Genomic DNA, 22,322 nt, shown 5'->3' with positions numbered 1-22,322 from the left:
TCTCGAGCATTATATGCTAATAGATACAGTGCCTAAGTTCTCTACCTCTGGCTATGTCAACCTTCCCAGCAACCCTGTGGGGAAATACGATATTTCTTTTATCAAAAATAGGATTTTTAATATTTCAGATAGTTTTCCCAAGGTTACACAGCTAGTAAATGGCAGAGATAGGATTTACACCCAGATTTGTCTGACCCCCATACACATCTTTTGATCAATACCCTGCAGGGGTTTTCTTGGTATTATACAAAACAGATCATTGCAAAAGAGCATTTAGTTTGATCTATGAATAGATCAACTGTGAGAGGAGAGCTGTGTGATCAGTCTTATTTCCCTCAATGTGTCAACCTTGAAGAAAAGGATGTTATTTGTTTTGTGGGTCCAAGTGTGTTTTCATATGTTGGTTTTGTCCTTTTAAGAATCCAGGTGAGATCAGGATGCTGTGGACAGCACTGCCCAATAAAAATATGAGAGCCACAAATGAGAGCCACATGGGTCCTTTTACATTTTCTAGTAGCCACATTAAGAAAAGAAACAGATGAAGAGATTTAAATTATATATTTATTTAATCCAATGTGTCTAAAATATTAATATATTATTTTAGCATGTGCTCAATATAAAACATTGAGATATTCTACTTTTTTTTTTTTTTTTTTTGGTACTTTGAAATCTGGTGTGTATTTTGTCCTGATGGCGCCGCTCAGTTTGGACTAGCCCCTATATAGCAGGTGGTCAGTAGCCACATGTAGCTAGTGGCTACCATATTGTACATTGCACCTCTTGACTCGTATCTCCCACTTCATGCCAGCCTTCCATTTCTCCCCCAGAGGAGCAGAGGGATAAGGGCTGTCTCTAGGGTTGCATGGCAGGCCAGTTTATGGCATCTGTCTTTCATCTCTAGCCAGACTGATTCATTGGGGAAATGCATAGTCGAATTAGTCCGGTGAACACATTAGTCAGTGGAGGGAGAAAACCTTCAGTCTGGTTCTGGACGTTTGTGCTTTTCTTCTCTATTCTGCTGCTTCTTCTTTGAGTCTGAAGTTTAAAATGTTGACTGCCCCCTGCACCCTTTCCCCTGCAAATTAATCCAAACTGTCAGAATTTTTAGATTCTGTCAGCATCTGTTGAATCAGAAGAACTTTAGAATTACCGAAGCCTTGGAAAGGCAGGCACCATGGCAAGCATTTTCTAGGATTTCTAAAGTACAGCAACCTTGGGTGTGGAAGCGAAATCTTCCTTTAAACAAACAAATAAAACACTCTAAGAGGAGGTATTGGGAAAACTAGATTCTCGCTGCAGTTCGATTGGCAGCAGACTCCCATATTTCAGCTTCCTGTTTTCCTGTCAGACATTAGATTTCAGTGGTTCAGCTGAAAGGGAGTAAAGGTGCAAGTGTCCTGCCAACGTTGACCCCAGCACTAATGGACTTTGGCACGGTGCCCTTTCAAAATGTCTGGGCACAGAGGACTAGAGACTGTTGATGTTTAATAATTCAAGATGAGGTTTGGAGGAATATTATTCTACTGTGGCTCTTCCATTTCCAAAGGACTTTTTCACTGTGAAGAATAAATCAGCCTTACCTTGTCCTCATTTTACAAATGACAAGACCAAGCCTTTGAAAAATTGTTGGACTTTGCTGAGGCCCCAGGTAGAAGTTCGACAGAACTACATGACCTCTTCATGCTTTCAAGGCTTCTCGTTGGAGCCAAACTCCTCTCTTATTCAAAACAACTGTTAGCCAGTTAAAATATTTCACCTGAGTGTTGCATGAGGCTCTCAGTACCAGCCCTCGAAGCAAATTTTTATGTCTTTCTCTGTAATAAGCCACTGTCGTTATGTGTTCATTCAAATGAAAGTTCTTTGTGGCTCAATGACAAAGTGATTGTTTGTGGAACAAATGCTTGAGTTCTCACTCTAGTCCCATGGAACCTAGGGGGACTCTTGATGGAAATAACCATCTAATATTTACTAAGCGTACACCAAATCTTGTCAGGTTCTTCTAGATTGAGCTCTTCAAGGGCAGTGACTGGCTCCTTGCTCTTTGCATTGCCCACGTCCAGCGTGGTGTGTGGAGCATGGCAGGGGCTCAGCAAGTTTTTTAATGAACAAAAAACAGAGAGACAGTAGCACCTGCCTTTTAGGGGCTTAAAACCTCCTAAGAACCATAGCAATTCCCTATGAATGTAGCCCTTCTAGACCCGAAGCCCATGAGGACCCTCTTCTCCTTACCTTGGGTATTATTAAAGTTCACTTCTACTATGGATTTTGGCCACCAAACTGTGTGGTTCACAGCCACTTCTTGAGGTACAAAATGGCAGGCTGTGTACCACATATTTTTTTGAGTCTCTTAAATTTTTGGTGGGTTATATAAATCTCGTGCATAGAGGAGAGGGAGGTATAATGGTTGTGAATAACATTAACATTGAGACAGGCATTACAGCCAGGATGATACCAAGTAACTGCACAAGAGACGAAGGAATGAATTTGATATGTACTCACCAACTGGCTGTTTGCACTTTTGGAACCCAAGGCACAGACTGTTACGGGTTTTTGAAACTAAAGAAAGGACTTGACCAGATTCCAAAAGAATTATTAATGGTGCCGGCCGAGTTGTAGTTCATGTCCATAGAAACCAGCTTCGATTTCATTGTCTTAAGGCTGGGAGGGATGGAAAATATTTACTCTGAGAACTGCCTGTCTTACTGTTAAATAATCTGCATATTGTTAAGTGATTTGCTCAAGTGAATGTTCCCTTCAGATCTCTGTGGAGACCAACTTTGGAGTTCTTCAGAGTTGCCGCTGATGCGCTAAAGGCATGGGCATATATCTCTGTTTGGGCCACATTGTGTACTTTCGCTGGGTTACAGGCTTTACCCTGTGGATTCAGTCATGGGGCGTTAGGACACGGTGCGTTATCTAGCTGGGGTATGGAGAAGTGTATCAAACCAGTTAGAAGACAAGCAGTGGTTTCCTTGGTGGTTCTTACGGATGCAGAGAACAGGGAAGGGACTAGAGCTGCCAGGCAGTCTGGCTTGAAGTAGACTTTGAAGTAACCCTTCAACATGGCTTAGTGGGGCACAGGGAAGGGAGGAAGAGGAGGAGGGGAGGACATCCCATCAGGTGAAGAGAACCCATCCATGGGGGAAAGAGAAAGAAGTGGGCCTGGTGTGTGGGCGCAGACAGGCACGGGATGCTGATATTGACAATGCAGAGAGGGAAAGAAGCCACATAAAGAGGAAACTTAGGTTGGGATTTTCAGTTTACATCCTAACTTTGTATATTCTTTTTTTTTTTTTTTTAAGATTTTATTTATTTATTTGACAGAGAGAGACAGCGGGAGAGGGAACACAAGCAAGGGGAGTATGAGAGGGAGAAGCAGGCTTCCCGTTGAGCAGGGACCCTGATGCGGGGTTCGATCCCAGGACCCTGGGATCATGACCTGAGCCAAAGGCAGACGCTTAACCGACTGAGCCACCCAGGCGCCCCCTAACTTTGTATATTCTTAAGCAAGAGAAATGACCTGAAGGCTATATTCTATGAAGTTTAGATTTTCCTGAAGTTTGGACTGCAGGATGAAGAGGTTGCTTGGAGGTTTCCATAATAATCCGGGTGTAAGTGCTGACATCGGAGTGGATCAGAAAAACATCCTAGGAGCAGACAGACCTTAGAAGATTGAAGACAGGGAAAGACGAATCAATTCGACACATAGTTTTAAGTACTTGATTATTTTGGAGTAACTGTTTCTGTGATAAGGGACTGAAGTCACTGACGGAAATAGGGAATTTAGAGGCAAAGGCCAGTTTCCGGGTCAGGGGGTGAGAGGTTTTCCCTTGTGACATGTGAAATAGTACCACAACCCCTGAGCCCTGAGATATCCATCAGGGATGGGGCTATCCCCAGAGCCACAGGGACTCCGTGGACATGTGCTCCTCGTGCTCTGGACAGAATCAGGTTCAAAACTCTACACTAACGCGTTCCATCTGTGTTTGAAAACTGCATAGTCTTTTGCCTCTTAGGTTGTTATTGTTCCTTAGACAGAAGCTTTTACATTCCACTGATGTTTAACCCTCTGGCCCTGGAGACATCCCTTTATCAAGTACCTGCTGTTTGTTGCTAGTTGCCCTGACAACAGTTTGTCAACCACTTAAAGCCAGGATGGTTGCCTGTGGGGTTCCAGTGGGATTCCACACTGCACAGGCTCAGCTCCTGAACCTCCCGTTAACTGCCTCATAGCATTTCTCCCTGGCCCCTCAGACTTGCCTAGGAGTCCCCTAGGTGTCTGTCCCTTCCCAGACTTATCTTCATCTCCGCTTCCTCCTCCTCCCAGTCTCTCTGGGATTCCTTGCAACCCTGGGGCTCCTGCAGTCCCCTCTCCCTGGCCTCCCTGCCCCTAGGCTTTGTCGCATTCTAGGAGATCCTCCAGTGCCGTGATTACCTTTTTTTTTTTTTTTAAGATTTTGTTTATTTATTTGACAGAAAGAGAGGGAAGAGAGAGCACATGAGGAGGGGGAGAGGGAGAGGGAGAGGCAGGCTCCCCAGGGAATAGAGAGCCTGATGTGGGACTCGATCCTAGGACCCCAGGATCATGACCTGAGCCGAAGGCAGATGCCCAACCCCCTGAGGCACCCAGGTGCCCCCATGGTTACCTTTAACATAAAACAGATCAGATCATGTCACTGCTGCATGAAGTGTCTTACTGGCTTCAGGTGATGGCCTGCCTTAGTCTGAAGTGTGTAGAAGGCCACAGAGGCCCTTCGGCATGGCATAGAACGCCTCTCCAGCCGCTTCCCAGGCTGAACACTGAACTCCTCCTGTGTTCACTGAGTAAATCCTCCCCTTTCTCTTCTCACTGGGGAATGGCTCAGCCGTCAGGCCCTCGTTCTGAGGCTTGCTTTCCTTGCACGGCGCACCCTAGTTCTAACACAGGGCGTTACGTGTCTAGGTTATGGCCTGTCCACTGCTAACATGGGAGCCCCTCGAAGGCACGAGCCATGATCCTTCATCTTTTGACACTTTCACACCCTTGGTCATCTTTAGTTTTTAGTGTGCTAAAATTACCCGGACCAGTGGTTCGAAAGGCTAAGGTAAAACCCTCCATGTAGCAAAACTTCCCTGAGCCGGTGCTATGGCCCAGCCACTTCCCTCTCTACTGGTTGTAGAACAGAGCAGCTCCTGTCCTTTTAGAAAGTGTTTTGGCAGATCAGACCCCGTAACAGGAAAAAACATTGTGCTGAGAAATGTTTATTACTTTGTCCTTTATTATAGCAAACGTTATCAGGATGTCTGGTCAGAGAGAAATAGTTAAATTTGACATCCAAGGAATGGTCTGTTATATTAAAAAAAGGCTTTCTAAGTGTGCCACCCAGGTGCCCTTATTCTAGATGTCTTAAAAGGAACGGTAGGGGCTCCTGGGTGGTTCCGTCGGTTAAGCGTGTCTTCGGCTCAGGTCACAATCTCAGGGTCCTGGGATCGAGCCCCGCATTGGGCTCCCGGCCCATTGGGGAGTCTACTTGCCCCTCTGTCCTTTCTCCTGCTCGTGCTCTCTCTCTCTCAAATGAATCAATAAAATCTGTAAAAAATAAATAAAAAGAATGCTAATAATAGTGACAACAACAAAATAAGCTAACTAGCTACTTCTCTGCTTTTTTGGATCATACCTCTTAACAACTAATTTTGGTTCCCCCTACAGTTTGAAGATCTGAACACAGTTGCTGAGTGTCTGTTTTCTCTGGTCAACGGCGATGACATGTTCGCGACCTTTGCTCAGATCCAGCAGAAGAGCGCCCTGGTGTGGCTGTTCAGCCGTCTGTACTTGTACTCCTTCATCAGTCTTTTTATATACATGATCCTCAGCCTGTTCATTGCGCTGATTACAGACTCCTATGACACCATTAAGGCAAGTCATATTTCCTGCCAAAAAACGACGACAAGTTCTGTGTGGATTGGAACATAGGAAAATATTGCACTTTTTACTTAAGATAGTACAATTTTACTTTGAGTTTGAGGTTTTTTAGAAAAGAAACTTTTTAGGTGCTTGCAGTGAATTTTAAGTATGCATTCAGGGCATTGTCCCTGCCACCTGGACGGGGGTGGACTGGTTTGGAAGTGGGCGGGAAAAGAGAAAGGACGCGGGTTCGGATGGGCTGAGTGTGGTCAGTCCAGTCGCGGGGCTGTCTGTCTCCGCAGTGGCAGCTGTGCCTGCCCGTCCTGGAACTTAAGCTTTGAATTCTAAGCTTCCGTGATGGGGTGACTCTGCTGCCCTGACAGCCCGTGCAGATACGGGCACGCCTCCACGCTGGACGACGTAGCCGTTTGCGTGGTGCAAGTTTCCTTGAAATTAGGAAAGTTAAGGCTTTTGTGGCCGCTTCACACCTGCCCTGGGGGTTCCTGTCTTTGACAAGGCAGTGGCCCTGGGAGTGGGCCAAGCCTCGGTGACCTCAGCAGGCATGGGGTGAGAGGGGGCTCAGGGTCTTTGTGTCTATCAGGAAGAACCTGTGCCCTCTGCCCCACTAAGTGACCAACTTCTGTAAAAGTAGAGGAATGGGGCTTACTTCTCTGCAGACTCTACATTGGCAGTGAGGGAAAGGGGAGGTCTTATCTGCTCTTATAATTAGCAGTAAAATTTTAGATTTTTGACTCTTTCCTTCATGCCCCTGATTAACACACCCCTCCCCTGCCCAGCCATGACTTTCTTTCTGGGATTTTTGGATTGTTTCTGTTCCCATGGTGGCCTTGGCTTGGCTTTCTGGAACTGACAGATTGATGCATCACTGTGAATATCAGCTCTTGGATCTGAGCTAGCAACGTGGGAGAGTTTTATTTTAGCAAAGGTGGGTTTGATGTGTTGACAAAGGGAGCAGTTTCTCATGCCCTATAAATAAGGTAACAACATTGTATACTTTTCACAGAAATACCAACAGAATGGGTTTCCTGAAACAGATCTTCAGGAATTCCTGAAGGAATGTGGTAGCAAAGAGAAGTATCAGAAAGAGCCTTCAGCCTTCTTGTCGTGCATCTGCTGCCTGCGGAGGTCAGTATTGTGTTTAAACAGGTCTCCACGCTCCTAAGGTGAGCTTCTCCGTGGCCTTAACGGAGAGTGCTTCCAAGGTTTACTCTACACTCAGAAATCAGCTTATTGTGGGAAATAATGTGTCCTTCATTTTCTTTCCTCCCACTGAAACTGGCTTCAGAAATGAATTGTTTCTTCTAAAACAGGGTAGAAAGCTCCATGACATGGTTGAAATCTCTTGGGAATATGATGAGACTCTAATGGGAAGGCATGAGTCATGTCCCTAAAGTCAAGAAGGTGAACTCTGAGGTGGCCAAGTAAGAGGGCAAAACCCTTATTTTTAGAGGTGGAGCTCTGGGAATGTCAAAGGCCTTTCCCCTTGCTGCAATATTTGGTACAAATAACCTCTCTTGGGCAGAGCAGGAGACTGCTTGAGAGAAGGCTGTGCAGAGCCTTGGCTGGGAACACACACCATCACTCATTCTACCTTGACCAACAGCACTTTGCTCGTGTTCAGCATGACATCTAAGCAAATGGTCTACACTTCAGCGGCAAAGCATCTACATGGTGTTTTGGGGACTAGAATGGAGGTCAGATAAGGATAGTTATCTTAATTATACCCTTAGTTGTTTTCATGTGAAGTCAGAGGTGAGGTTGTTAACTAAAAATATCCCCTACCCATGTTTTTCGAGAAAAAGTCTCAAAATCAAATTCCTGAAGGAAGATGGAAGAACATAATTGCTACTTAAAACCACGGGATGTATTTTCTGTTAATCAATTCATACCACATCTTGGGATTTTGAAATGATATGATCGAGCATTTCCAAAGAATGTCTGGTAAATATGAAATGAGGTCTTCTGAGAAAAGTGAAGTTCCAAAAATCACATTTCTTCCTCTCAGAGCATTAAATTGTTGCCATAGAAGCTGGGATAAAGGGAAATTAATTTTCCTAATAAGCAGCTGCTTCCTAAGAGGCACCTTGTATAAGGAAAGTCTCGAAAAGTTGCTTTTTCTGACGTGTATTTAACTGTAAAGAAAAAATATTCATCAGAGAATGTAACTGTGAATTCTGAAAAGTAACCGGTCAATCTTTGGTGGTTGGTTTTTGGCCCTTAGTGTGCATCACAAAAAGCCACAGGAGGTGGTTAAATGTTTTCTCATGCAGCCAGATGGAATGAGTAGAAGGTTTAAGGGGCGGACAAGAAAAGTTCTTGATCAGATCGGGTCTGAGAGCTGAGAAGAAGTAGCCTCAGCAGACAGTCGGCTGTGTGGTGTGCTAGGGGCCGTCGAGAAGATGCTGGTTCAGAGGAGGGTCTGCTCCTCATGAATAATGAAAGAATTAAATGGAATGAGAGAGTCTACCACGGGAGTCACCGGAAGAACTAAAATGTTGAAAGTTTTGAACAAAGGGACATCAAAAATAAAAAGAGTAGTGGCTGCTACCAAAGAGGGTCCTGGGTGGAATCAGCTGGAGCAGTTTGAGGTGAATCATCAGAACACGGCCTGGATCCCGGCAGATTGGGATGGACCCTGCGGAGAGTAAATGAAGGTCAAGGGACAGACGCAGGAAATGGATTGTACTGAGAATAAGTGATGGCTTTAACGCCATCAGAGGCTCAGGACACCTGCATGTGTTTAAAGGCTACGGATCTGAGAATGGTTTAATTGAGGAAGGCCATAAATGGAGAGTAAATATTGGAGGAGGACCTCGCAGAGGGAACCTGAGGAGGGAGGGCATCACAAATGTTGGTGTCTGGGCCGCCTGGCTGGTGCCAATGACTGACAGCCCCAACGAGCACCTCTGCCTCCTGCAGGGCACAGATGGGGGTCACTCTTCTTTAATCGAGCAGTCCAGCCACCACCACAGACTGATTCCCCTTCAAATTATTGCCAGAGCCTCCAGCCTGATCATCAGAACACCTGGGTTTCCGTTTTGGACCCTACCAGTTACTGAATGTATTCCCTGACCTCTCCTTAACCTCCTGGTCTTTCCAGTGCCACCAGGCTGCGACATATGATCCCTGAAACCTCTTCCAGCTCTAACGTGATGTGATTCTTTGGAAAGATCTACTTGGTTGGACAGATGTAGAATTAACCTTTCCCCTTCTCCACTGCTGCGAAGGGGAAAATCTGTTATAGCCATCGAGTGAGGCTTTGTCAATATAGGGAGATGCAGGGTCCCAGGACAGGGACAGCTCCTCAGAATTGCCAAAAGCATCCACTCAGACCAAAAATAATGTGCATTGTCCTTCTTAATTTTTCTTCCTCTTCTCTGTGGCACTCAGCAGGTCTAGAACCTATGCATGCCTAGAACGTGGAGCAGCCCTATTCCATCTCCAAGATTTTGAAATCATTGTTTTTTCTTTCTTCCTCTCCCTTTCTGATACAGGAAAGGAAGTGATGACCCCTTGATACTTGTCAACTAAAGTCCTTCTGCTAAAGATAATCAAGTTTCAGGCCTCTTTACCCAATGACAATGCAGAGGGAGCCCAAACAGCTTGGACCCGCACTCCCCAAAATACTGACTTATTTATTTGTGGAGCAGGCAAGAGGACCGTCAGCTGGTTGAACACAACTGAGCTTCCAAAATTCCTTTTATAAACTTGGATGATGAAGCATAGACCACAGTCAACTCCTGGGCATGGGTGCAATAGAGCAGCGATAATGACATTTGGCAGTGGACTTTAATTTATGACCTCACAGTGTTGGGATGGAAAAAAATATCACGTTTCAGAGTGTGCAAAAACAGTGGCACTTAAAGCCATGCATTGAAAGATGCGTGTTTATCATCCAATAAGGGTTTGTTTTTGGAAGTGATTCTTGGATTAGAAGACATTTGTTAATTCATGGTGTGCACAGCAATGAAGTTGGTTGCAATACTAAATTAAAAATTTCAAGCTGGAGAACCATTAAGCCTTTTAAAGAACACACTGAAGTCAACAAAAAGACCTCTTGTAGTGGACCTTTCTGGGCCTATTTGTGTGTGCGTGTGTGTGTCAGCATGACAGGAAGCAAAAATGTTGGCATGGTCAGTGGGATAAATTGGAAACAGAGTCATTTGGACACCTTGTCACTTGTGCTAATTGTTGATTGTACGCATGACATGTGGAGGTGAACTGTGACAGTGCTCACATATTTTAACAGTTGAACTCTACTATGGAGGTGATTTGTGCTTGTCAAGCAAAGAAAGATGGTATTTTTTTCCCAAATAAATTTATTTTTATCACAACAGATGCTGCTACTACTTTTTTTTTTAAATGTAGTATTTCTTAATATCTACCTAGTGCAAATTCAGATCTCACATCTCTTTTAACTATCTGGTCTCCAAAAAGGATTTCTCACTTTCTTAAAGGCAGTGAAAGAGGGGTTAGTGTATACAAGTTATTCAATAAATATTTAAGATAATGACTTGAGATTAAGATCGTTTCTCGCATGGATTTATCTCATGCTTGAGCTATCTTTTAGGGGTCAATCATTTAAAATTTATTAGAGAAGAACAGAATTTGAATTAAGCAGGACCCTCTTTCCAAGGCTCTCCCTCTTTTTTCCCCGCCCCTCCCTTCCAAGCCCCTATCAGATTTCCTGTCTCATACTTCTCCCTTTGCCCCCCCACTTTCACCAAATCTAGGCCAGGAAAATCATTCACTTAATGCCATTAAAATTAATAAGTGAGTGACTCATGTCTACACACAGAATACTTTGCTAAAACGATCATTTTAGTTAACTTCTTTTTAAAAAAAAGATTTTATTTATTTGAGAGAGAGAGAGAGCATGAGCCGGGGTGGGGGGGCAGAAGGAGGGGGAGAAGCAAACTCCATGCTGAGCAGGGAGCCTAACTTGGGGCTCGATCTTAGGACCCCGAGACCACAACTCGAGCCGAAGGCAGATGCTTAACCAACTGAGCCACCCGGGCGCCCAATTTTAGTTTTTACCAAAAAATGTCAAGAGTTATATTCAACTTTTAAACTAATGCCCATTTAACTGGTGGTTCTAGGGTCATTCCCAAGACCCTAGAATCAGGTACACAATTAGATCACTTCTCACGTCTGAGTACAGCCCCAGTATTTAGTTTGTCCCTGAATAGAAGTGCTATTAAAGCCTTGCTGTAATCTGCAGCTGTGACTGCCATTTGAATAGAAAATGAATGATGGTCTTCCATGCTCATGTTTTTCTTTTATTGGCTTTCATGTTTCCTTTTATTTCTTTTCCCTCCAGCCGAACAAAACCCTTTCAGGAAGAAAAATCTTTCTCAAGGTTATCCTCTATCCGTGGAAGCCTTGTTTTCTTTCTTTATAATAATTTTAAACAATTGTCATTTTACCAATGGTATTATCTGTTTGGGTCTCATTGAACAATGTTGCTCTCATGGCTCTGCTAATAGACACATCTGGGACAAACCATTTTCTCTCCCACCTAGGCCTCCACCTGGAGAGTTCACCATGGAAAGTAGGAGATGTATTCTTTCTGGTTCTGCTGGCTTCATCCTGGGATCTCCAACTCTTGAGGGTGTACCTCTTCGGCTTGCAGGGACACCCTCACGGCCAGACGCAACCCCCTTGAGCTTGTTGACGTGGGGCAGGAGGAAAGAGCATGGGCGTGGGAGCCATCTGGACTGACTCAAGTGAAAGTCCCAGCTTCCCCTGGAGCTCTGTGGCCCTGGGCACATTACTCTGTGCTTCTAAATGATGATGATAAACCGCAACGGACTGTGGGATTCACATGTGAGTCAGAGAACTCCGGCAAACCCAGCATTGAAATCGAAACCTGAGCCATTCTCCCCATTTGATTTTTCTGCCATGTTTGAAAGTAGGTTCCACGGGACCAGGGAATAGTGAAGATGTTAAGATGTTTAGTCTGCATCCCTTCTTCCTGGGCTCCTGTCCTCCTCGTACTGAATCTTCCTGGACAGATCCTATAGGGCCTCAGTTTCCTCATCTGTACAATGGAGATCGTGAGGATTAAATGAGTCAAACGTGAGATGCCTAGAGCTGGGCGTGACTCCTGAGTGCATGGTGACTGTTACATCTTCGAGATGCTTTTCTAGCATAGTCTACAAATGTGCAGATCTATTCACCTCAGCTGACTGAGAAGATCTTTATTTTGTCATGAGCTCACCACACACTTTTGGTGGCCTCTGTTCCAGTTAGGACTTTGAGCGTGCAAATACCCCACATCCAGTCCTGTGCTGGAGCCAATGATCAGTTCAGCTGTCAGAAACTCATACTTACTGTGCAGAAGTGGAATGGACGAGCAGGTAATGCCCTTCCATTAGGTGCAAAGCTGTCAGTCCTGTTGGGACGGTTAAGGTCACTGAGGTGCATAAGGCATCACAAACCCCAGTCCTTCACTGCATGCTCTGCTAGGAGCCCACTGCCCTAACCGGATTTTTCAGAAGGCGTGAAGTAGGGGGCAGCTTGCTTCTACGCCACTGCGGACATGGGGTGGCGAAAGCAAAAGGGTGAGAGAAGGTATTTAGGAGAAGCTCTTCAGGAAATTCCAGTCACTGCCCCCAGCCCCTGCTGAGGGCCCAAATGGTAGCAATGGTGGAAGGGCCTCCTGGCTCAGGGGAGGCCCAGGCTCAGCATCTCGGGTTTAGGGAAAGCACAGCAGCCCAGCCTTTCACTCTAGGGACACATAGCCAGTCACCCTGCAGTGCTTGAGGGCCTCCCTGCACAAGGGGCCCAGTGCTCTCACCAACGGGCAGGGACCCTGGAGTCCCCGGGCGAGCATGTTTGGTGAACTGCTGCTGTGCTCTTGACCGTGGATCGCTCCTGCCACTGCAAAGATCCATGGTGCGTAAAGATAACGATTCCCGTCACCTGAAGAATTCCCCTGTAACCGCCACTTATTTCGGTAACTTTGGATGACTAGATTGCGTTTTACTATTAACCATTTTCACCTTTGTTTTCATGTAACTCGAGCAAATTTTATTTTGCTGCTCCTCATTCCAGGTGTGAACAGCTCAACCATAACGTTAGCTGAGTCTCTACCAAATCCAGAAGTTCACACTACTTGTAAGACAGGAAGCAGCTCTTGGGGGACAGAGGTTCTGCGGACCTCCCAGATGAATCCCTGAGCCTGGTGTTCAGATCTCAGGCACCTGAGGAAGGACCGCGAGCTCTAGGCACGAGGAGGAAATGTGACGCGCCGAGTTGGGGCCAGTGCGGAACATGTCTGCTTTCCCGTCCCTTCCACTGGAAATGCTTGATACTGGTGTTCCGCAGCTTCGTGGCTGTGTGACTTATGCGGCCTTAAAGGACCCCACACAGGTTTAATGCTTTGCTCTCACAGCCTTGCAATTCTTAATATTTTTTGAACAGGGGGCCCCACAAGTCATGTAGCAAATTCTCACGCTAGGACAGTGTACACAGTGATGGTCTCAGTGATTAAAGCATGGCCCTTTAGCACAAGGCTAGGAAGCCAGCATCGTACTTTGTCTTTAAACCAACTGAAATTTAACAAAAGGAAAGAGTGAACCTGAGTTCATTGGCAGGCTGGATGCTGGGCTGCTCACCTGTCCCCCCATGCCTCATTTTCTTACTTTGTATTCCATGTTTTTCGCTTGACAGAGAGGTAGCTGAAGGCAGTTCATGCTCTGAACTCAAGCATGTCCGCCCAGGTACCATATGACCTCCGACCTGTCTCAGCCAAGTCTTGTGGGACCTGCTCCACGGGACAGTCGGCTGCTCTCTCCAAGCTCTTTGCAGCCATTTGCTGTTAGGATGAAGGGCCTGTCTTGAATGGGAAGCCATACAATTGTTACACATGCTGCGTGTTGGAGAAAATAACATGAGCCCTGGGACGACATCACGATGAACCAAATCTCAGAATGGACATTCAAGTTGTTAGGGAAAACAATGCAACTCATGGCTGTCCTACCATGGGCTCATTTACAGCAAATGCTGCTGCAAGCCAGTGGGTGAAAATGGTGGCAAATGTCTCTCCTGCCATCTGTCTCTGCCAGAGAACCAGGGAGTGAATGCGAAGCTAAATGAGTCACATACTACATTTCCACACCATCTTGTATAACAAGGACAGCAAAACTCTGACTCCTTAAAGACCCCTGGGAGCTATTGGCTGTGGTGAATGGGAGAGACAATTTATTAGGGTGATGTATGTTTCTTAGTTTCTAATGATACATAAATTATCCCATGAGCCATGATACATATGGTTTAAAGAGAATTGTAAATGAAAGCAATTTTTTTTCTAGCAACACTAATTGCCTAGCAGCAGTAAATTACTCATCCCCCACTGCCTGTGGGCTGTGGTCATTATTCTCTCCTCGAGGTTGAGCAGATGTCCCCCAAGAGGAATGTTTGCTTTGACAAAGTGAATTTACATCCTCACTTGTGAGCCTGCCATGCTGGGTCTACCGGAGGCGAGAGTATTAATAGCACCATTTGGACCTAGCTCCGTGGGTTGTGCCAGCCTGCATGTGTTATCCGTGATAGCCGGACGATGAGTTGGTCTTAGGTCTTGGTTGCCTTTGGGGGAAAATCAGGGAGCTGTTATCAATATTTAATTTTCTCCAGTGGGTGGGGGGCGGTTTGAGAGGTAGACTTGGCTAATAAGCATGGAAGTTTCCTAGATGACAAGTTAGGCAAGGGATAACCACCACTAATTTGGGAAAACACTAGGTAATATGATGTGGAGGTAGAAGATGGAGATGCTATTAAAGACCATTAATTCAACACTTGTTTGTTGATTTCCGATGCTGTGCTAGGTACTAAGGATGCAAGGAATGGATGCCATGATCTCTGGCGCCAAGAAGTTTGGAGTCTAGTGGGAAAGACAACAATGTACAAAGCAAGGATAAGACAGGATCACCGCAAGTGCTGTATGAGAGAATGACCATCGCTCCTGCCTGTCTGAAGTAGAAATTAAGGCCTCTTAAGGAGAACTAGACAGTGTTGGAACTGAGACTTGAATAATGCGTTGTGCTTGACCAGATGGCCGTGGTGTAAGGTCGGGGTAGGGCTTTCTAGAGAAAAGCAGTGGCAGGCCAAACGCATGGACATCTGAGAGAGAACCCAGCTGGTTACAAAAGCCATTTTGGGGTGGTTGAATGTAGGTTATGTATTGAGGAAAGTAATAGAAGACAAGACCAGAGAAGTGACAAGCAAGGGACTGTGAGCACCAAGGGAGCTAAATGACCAGAAAAGGCAGAGCCGTGAAGGACGGATTGGGGTTGGGTGAGATGAATGCAGAAATTAGTTACCAAGCTGCTGCCATCATCCCGATTAAAACAACAAAACAATGATGCCATTTCCCTATAATTAAACACAACAACAAACACGAGAGAAATTTGCCTGAAAACTGTCTCTAAGGAATATACCAGATCTTCTGTATATGTTTTATCTATCTGTATACATATTTTTTCTTTTTCAAAAGACTTTTCTGCTAAATACCCTGTCATTTTCTTGGGAGTTCATGCTTTTAGACTGTGTATTTATTGGGGAGGGTCTGTTTTCATAACTCCTGTTATGGAGAAATACACTTATTAGGATGAATGGCTTGAATGCATATTTCTATCACATGGGCATTTCTCCTTCCCACATTATTTAAAAGAAGCTTCTCTAAGATTTTCTGTTTCTGTGTCATCTGGCCCCACCTACCCTACACACACACACACACACACACACACACACACGTACATGCACTCTGAAGTACTATGACCTTAAGGCCAGCCACACTTTGTGTCTATAAAGGTGGCAATACGAGTGGGTGTAACCACCAACAAAGCCAGCCTGACATCTACAGTCTGAAGTTTACAGATTGCACAGAGCCTGTATGAAGATTCCATCCTCTTTATCCTTTCTTATCCCCTCCCCAAGACCACCATCAAGATTTGGATGTGGGATCACAAAGGCTCAGAACTAAGTGGGGCTCCCTGAGAAAGTTCCAGGTAAGTGCTGGGAGGTGCTTTGCCTTAATGCCTCCCTTAAGCAGGGGCAGTGTGTGGAGAGATTGAGAATTAGGGGTTGGGGAGGTGAACTGACTGAGGGACTCAGAGGATTGTGTTGTGCTCACCCCCACTGCCTCGATTTGGGGGGTGTAATGAAGGAGGTCATGACACTGGTGGTGGGGGAGGGGGCAGGGCAAAGAGGATGGCATGGCCCCCACCTCACAAATGAAGAAAACATGGAGTTGTCCAAATGCCCGAGTGCACGTGGAGCTGATCTGCCTATTTCCTTCCAGAGCCCTGCAGGGAAGGGCAGCAGTTTGTGCCATGACCAACCCCAGTGGCACCTCCTTGCAAGCTCTACCTGACTCCAGTAGAGCAACTCCGTGAGTATTGTGGGTGGCAAACTCTTAACCCTTCCTTAACATGAGGGATGCATGGGGCAGCAGGGTGGGAGGAAACCCCATTATGAGCCTCTATACCTCCCAAAGCAGGAGGTCAGAGGAGCCCAGTTGGGCATCGGTGGTGAGACAGAACTCTCAAAGCTGACTCTGCAGGCTGACCATGGAGCAGGGAACCTGTATGTGCCCTGAGGGGCGCTGTGGGCGCCTGGCATGGGCTGCACGCTCAGAGGACCAAACCATGGCCTTAAGGGGACCCACACCACCACTGTGACCCTGGCCGACCAGTAGGACACTCTGTGGGGAAACTTCCATGTCCACACTCACTCTTGGACAATGAGGTCACCCAGCCCAAGTCTGATCTCTGGGGAAGGTACATTTGAGCTGCCAGCCAGACTAACATGGAGATTGCTTCTCATATCCTTTCTTGAGGAGGTCATGTTCCTGGAACAGCTTTTAAGGAACCAAAGTAAAAGAAGGGGTATATGGATCAGTGATGCTTCTACTAGAATTTTCTTTCCCCGGCATAAATGATTCCATAGTCCACCTGGAAGAGATGACCATAAGATGACAGGCAGATATGGGAAGCTGCAGTGTGCGTGTCTGTGGCTAAAACGGTGATGACATGACTACCTCTGTCACACTTTTCTCTAGGCTTAGCATGCCTCTGACCTTTAACCCTTATATACAATATTCTGTTCAAGTTTCCACATTTATATGATTGAGACAGCAGAACTGGCATTTATTGTTTGCCCAAAAAATAAAGCAACTAAATGGGATAAAACCCATCGTTATACATTTTTCCCCATTGACCTTTGCAAAGAGTGGCAATTCACATTCACGGCAGGTGGCTCAGAGGGGAAGTTATTGAGACAGAAATGGGTACACACCAAATGAGCTACCAGCATCATCAGCCAGTATTATCAGGAGTGTGTCTTAAAGAGATGACTCTTCAGCATCTTACCACCATGTAGCCAAACAAATTCCAAGTAGATTAAAGATCTAAATGTGAAGAACAGTCTGTAAAATAACTAGAAACATATATAGATGACCATTGATCGGGTACAAGAAGTAGAGAAGGGCTTTCTGGGTTTAAGGCTATCAGTAAAACATAAAAGAAAAATCATTTAGATTTCCTCCCTAAAAATGAAAAACACCAGAGAATTAAGAATCTGAACAAAAGGGGCATCTGGGTGGCTCAGCCAGTTGAGTCTGACTCCTGGTTTCGGCTCAGGTCATGATGTCAGGGTCGGATAGAGCCTGCCTCGGCTCCGCGCTCAGCAAGGAGTCTGCTTGCACATCCTTCCCTCTGCCCCTGCCCCACCCCTCTCTAAAAATACATAAATGAATCTTAAACAAGGAAGAATGTAAACAAAACTTAAAAAGCATACTCGGAAGAAAACAACTGCAGCATATACAACTGGTTTAGTGTCCTTGCTAGACGAGGAGGCATTGCAAGTTCTGGAGGGTGAGCCCCTGATGGCAGGGATTACATTTTCTGGGTCTCCATGTTTCGTGTGCATAGCAGGGTTCCTGGCGAGCAGCAAGCACTCAAAACATGGTATATATTTAAAAAGCTATTTTGGTTGAATGCCTACTATGTGCATGTCCTATTGCTACTCATCCCAGCAAATGTTCAGCTTATGTACCCGAATTTCCATTTTACCAAAGAGAAAACTGAGCACAGAGCAGGTGGCAGAGCCTGGCTTCAAATCTGAAGCTTCTGACCCCAAAACCCTTTGCCATCTCCCCCTGCTGCCTGCCTTCTAAACATTGCTTGCTGAGTAGAATTGAACAGCAGAAAATTAAGTGTCACCTGCTTAATGAGAAAGTGACTTTTAGTTTTGAACAACGCCTTATGAAGGAAACATTCCTTGAACTCACGCAATGCTGCTGCTAATGGAAGATAAATCTGTCTCTTTGTAGGGAGTTGAAAGCACCACGGACATTCCCAGCTCTAACACTGAATTGCCGAGTGGCTTAGACAGCTTGCTTAGCTGCTCCAGGCCTCAGCATCTTAATAAAATCAAGAACACAGGGAGGTAAAGTAACTTGTCCAATGTCACACGACAGTAGACACCAGAGCTGGGACACAGGCCAAGGCAGCACGTCTTAGAGCTGGATCGTTCACAAGGCAGATGTCACATCTAGGAGGTGATGGACGCAAGCCGCTTTGAAAAGGGTAAACTGGACACATTGGTGAAAGGAGGTAAAACAAGGTTTAAGCCTGTGTGTGTGTGTGTGTGTGTGAGAGAGAGAGAGAGAGAGAGAGAGAGAGAGAGAGAGAATTGTGAAAACCAAAGCTTGATAGGGACATCGCAGATGTCTGGGTATGTCCTTCTTGACCTATTATGTGTCTCAACTGACAGCTGCAGATGTCTACTGACAGACTGGCCATCCCCTCCCTCGCACCCCCTTCACGTAAACCAGCGTAGTAATACTGACTAATGGATCAAAGTCAATATGCCCACGTTTAGAATCTTATCTAACAGTCTCCTTTAAAAAAAAAAAAAAGAAAATGAAAATAAAACAGACAATTGCAGACAGTGGGGTGGAGTTTCTGGCAAGTGCAATAATGAATTGCCGCAGAGTTGTGATTGACTAACGAAAGCCGCCCCATAAAACTTCAGCTCAGCATGTCTTTCCTCTCCCGGGCCAGAGGCCAGGAGAGCCGGTGTTAATAACGTGTTTAATATCGCTCGTGTACTTTTCATGTCTCAGTGCAGTCTTTGACCATTGATGAAGTCAGCAGTCGTACGTACAACTCAATCCGTGTACCTTTCAGAAAATGTCCTTCATATTCTCTGTATCTCTAATTTATATAATTTATTTTTCTGAGCCATTTGAGAGAAGGTTGCATATATTACGCCTCTTTATATCTTAACACATCTATCAAGAATAGCTCCTTGTAGAATCACAGTACAATGATCGAACTCAGGAAATTTAACATGGATACAGGCTTTTATCAAATCTTGCAGTGCACAGTTCAATGGCATCAATCGTCCCAATAGTGTTTCTGCTGCCATTCCTTCCCCTCTGGTCCAGGATCCTATCCAGGGTCACTACTGAGTTTGCCGTCACACCTCCTTAGTTTCCTTTCATCTGGAAAACCTCCTCAGCCTTTCTTTGTCCTTCATGGCACTGAGATTTTTGAAAACTACTGGTCATCATTCGCATGTAGCCCTTAATGTGGATTTGTTGATGCTTCCTCGTGATTAGATTCAGGCTATGCATGTTTGGCGGACTTACCATGCAAGCATTGCGGTGTCCTTCTCCAGGGATCCTATCCAGAGGTATGTGATATTGGTCCGCCCCTCATGGGTGATACTCATTTTGATCACCTAGTGCCGTGTTCTCAGGTCTCCCTATCATTGTGGTGGCCACGAAAATGCATGGCCTGGCTCTCCTGCTGTGAGGAGCCTACTGGCGGCTGCCTCTGCTGCTGGGCTCTGCTCAGAATCTGTCTGCACCTGCCTGGAGGTGAGCTTTCCGTGGACTGCTTGGCCAGTGAGGGGATGGAACAGTGGTCCTAAAGGAGGCTCGTTTCTGCTACACGGGACCCTCTGGTGGACTCCCCATCAGTTTGGCTGAATCCCTCTCAGAACTGGGCTGCTTCTAAGACTCTCCTACCTGGCAGTCCCCCTTTTCCTCTCTCCTTCACGGGGTCAGACCTGCGTTGCTGCCTCACAGCCCTCCCGGACTCCACTGGCTCACTCCCCTTTTTCCCTTACAGGAGCTGCCCCACAAATTCCCTTGTACTTCTAGTCCTGTCTTGGCAATCTGCCTCTTGGAGGGTCTGAAGTAACACTTATTGGTACTGAAAAAGATGGTTGAAGTGACGTGGTAAGATGGGGATTTGGGCCTAGTTTACTCACCCTTAAGTGAAGAGGATGAAGAGGATACTGTCCTGAGTGGTAGGTGGGGCACAGAGAGTCCCTGATACAAGGCAGTGGCCCAATTGCCAAGGCTTTCCCTGGTGGTGACCTGGGAAAGTGTCTTGGTGGTGGGGACTGCCATTGCAGCTACGGTGACCCGGGATGATTTTTAGAAGACCTGGTGAAAGTGATGTTTACAGATAGTAGAGTGGTCTCATCACTTCTAAGTTGACTGACACCTGCAGAGAGATGAGAAACTGTGGGCTGAGATCAAGTAGTAAAGGCCAAGTGGGAGAGTGGAGGTCTTGGTGGAAGCCTACATAGAGGCCCTGATCCCCTGTGGTATAAGAGCACACAAGCTGGGCAGCAGACCGAGCACCCTGTTTAGTAGACTTCCTCACCCCTACTTTATATGTCAGTAGACTTCCTCACCCCTACTTTATGTCAGTACACTTCCTCACCCCTACTTCATATGTTGGTAGACTTCCTCACCCCTACTTTATGTCAGTACACTTCCTCACCCCTATTTTGTGTCGGTAGACTTCCTCACCCCTACTTTATATGTCGGTAGACTTCCTCACCCCCTACTTTATGTCAGTAGACTGCCTCACCCCTATTTTATGTTGGCAGACTTCCTCACCCCTACTTCATATGTCAGTAGACTTCCTTGCCCCTATTTTAAGATGGAGGCTTGAAGAAATGACGTAACTTACCTTTCTTCACCCGGATTTCTGACAGGTCTGCCTGTCTCCACAGCACTTACTACTTCAGCAGATGCCTTTGTGTGGATCCACAGATTTGCCAGAAGGAGAAGAAGGCCATGGCCTTTGGAGGGAACGCTGCTCTCTCATATCTACGGTCTATTCTGCCTCATCCCCTCTTCACTACAATTTTGATTGCAATTTTTTTTCATACCAGACTCCCGTTATTTACCTCAAGAATTCAGTGTTACCCACATAAGAGTAATGAGTCAAACGTAAGAAGGCGTAGTAAGATATTCCAGCCCTGCTTACGAGAGCTACAGAACCCATTATTAAGAAAAAACATTTCTTCACACTAAATACTGAAGCAAGTTCTTCTTGTCTTCGGGTGTCCAGGTAGCTGTGAGGCGTGTGTGTTCAGCAAGAGAAAGGTGGGCAGCTGTTTCACTGGGCCATGGTTTGCTAATATTTGTGTAAATATATAAATGGGAGTAGCTTTAGTCGTAAAGATTAGACAAAACCCCATAACAGAAAACTGAGATTTTTTACAAGAAAGGGTAGGTAAGGCATTTTAATATTCACACTCCATCCCAGGACCATGGATTCCTAATGATCTCTTACATTGCATAATATAAAAGGTTTGCAAAGGGCTTTCCCATGTATTATTTAGTTTTATCTTCACAGTAACCCTGTACCCGGTAGAGCAAGTTTTATTATCCCTAGTTTGTATATGGGGAAATTGTATTCTTTCTCAAACAGAAAATTAATTGATATGCCCATGCATTATGGGAAATGTATCTGAAACCTGGCATAAGAGGAACTCAGATTTTGAAACTACCCACTGTTTTGCCTAGAAACTTTCATTTCTTTTATAATATTTAATATTTAATATAATTGCTAATACACTGGAGTCAGTGTTTCCAACCTGCAGAGAACCCTCATGTAAATCTATAATTCTTTTTGCTGCTCTTTGCAATAAGGATTTAATAAATAAAATAATAGGAGCGCTCAATATGAATCCTTTTCTTTTGACATTGCTGAAAAATTTAAGTGGCTTTAAACCTTGTAGATTGCCATGGGGTTAATTAAAAAGGAGAGAGAAAAGAACCAAACTCAGTCATTTAGGTCTAATTTATTAGGGAGGTTAGACAGGAAGGTGTTATTATTTTTTCCCAGTAGGAATACTTCTATAAAAGTTGCAATGGAAGTGGCCAGAACACAGTTTTACAGGCAAAACTTTGCTTTTTAGCAAAGTAGCTCCTTGGAGAATTATTTCTTTTATATAGGTGTTGATTCTCTTTATCCCAAATAACACTTTTTGCCTTAAGGTCTCTTTTGTTTGACAGTAATAGTTACACAGGCTTTCTTTTAGTTAGTATTTGCTAACTCTGTATTTCCTGTCATTACGACTTAGACGGATCTCATTCGCACAG

At 45.2% G+C, this 22,322-nt stretch overlaps 1 protein-coding gene across 8 annotated transcripts in view; it reads left to right on the top strand.

Moving 5' to 3' along the window:
- MCOLN2 (mucolipin TRP cation channel 2) overlaps positions 1-20,507 on the top strand; it is a 63,360-nt gene extending 42,853 nt beyond the window's left edge. For 3 of the 8 annotated variants that reach the window (XR_015726278.1, XR_015726284.1, XR_015726283.1), the window contains exons 12-16: positions 5,690-5,896; positions 6,909-7,030; positions 11,428-15,915; positions 16,209-16,298; positions 18,240-20,507. Coding sequence is in view for 1 of the 8 variants with exons in the window: in XM_045801892.2 (XP_045657848.2) it covers positions 5,690-5,896; positions 6,909-7,030; positions 9,400-9,436 (366 nt within the window). In the remaining 7 variants the exon portion in view is untranslated. Of the gene's footprint in view, positions 1-5,689; positions 5,897-6,908; positions 7,031-9,399; positions 10,242-11,427; positions 15,916-16,208; positions 16,299-18,239 lie in introns of those variants that run through there. The other 5 variants (XR_015726281.1, XR_015726279.1, XR_015726282.1 and 2 more) reach the window with 5 other exon arrangements.
- Positions 20,508-22,322: the final 1,815 nt, after the last annotated feature.

This window comes from Ursus americanus, chromosome 12, assembly GCF_024610735.1.
Source record: "Ursus americanus isolate L20-20 chromosome 12, mUrsAme1.1.p, whole genome shotgun sequence".
Lineage (NCBI taxonomy): Eukaryota > Metazoa > Chordata > Mammalia > Carnivora > Ursidae > Ursus > Ursus americanus.
Note: the sequence above shows the minus strand (reverse complement) of the source record. Positions and strands in the feature narration are given on the sequence as shown.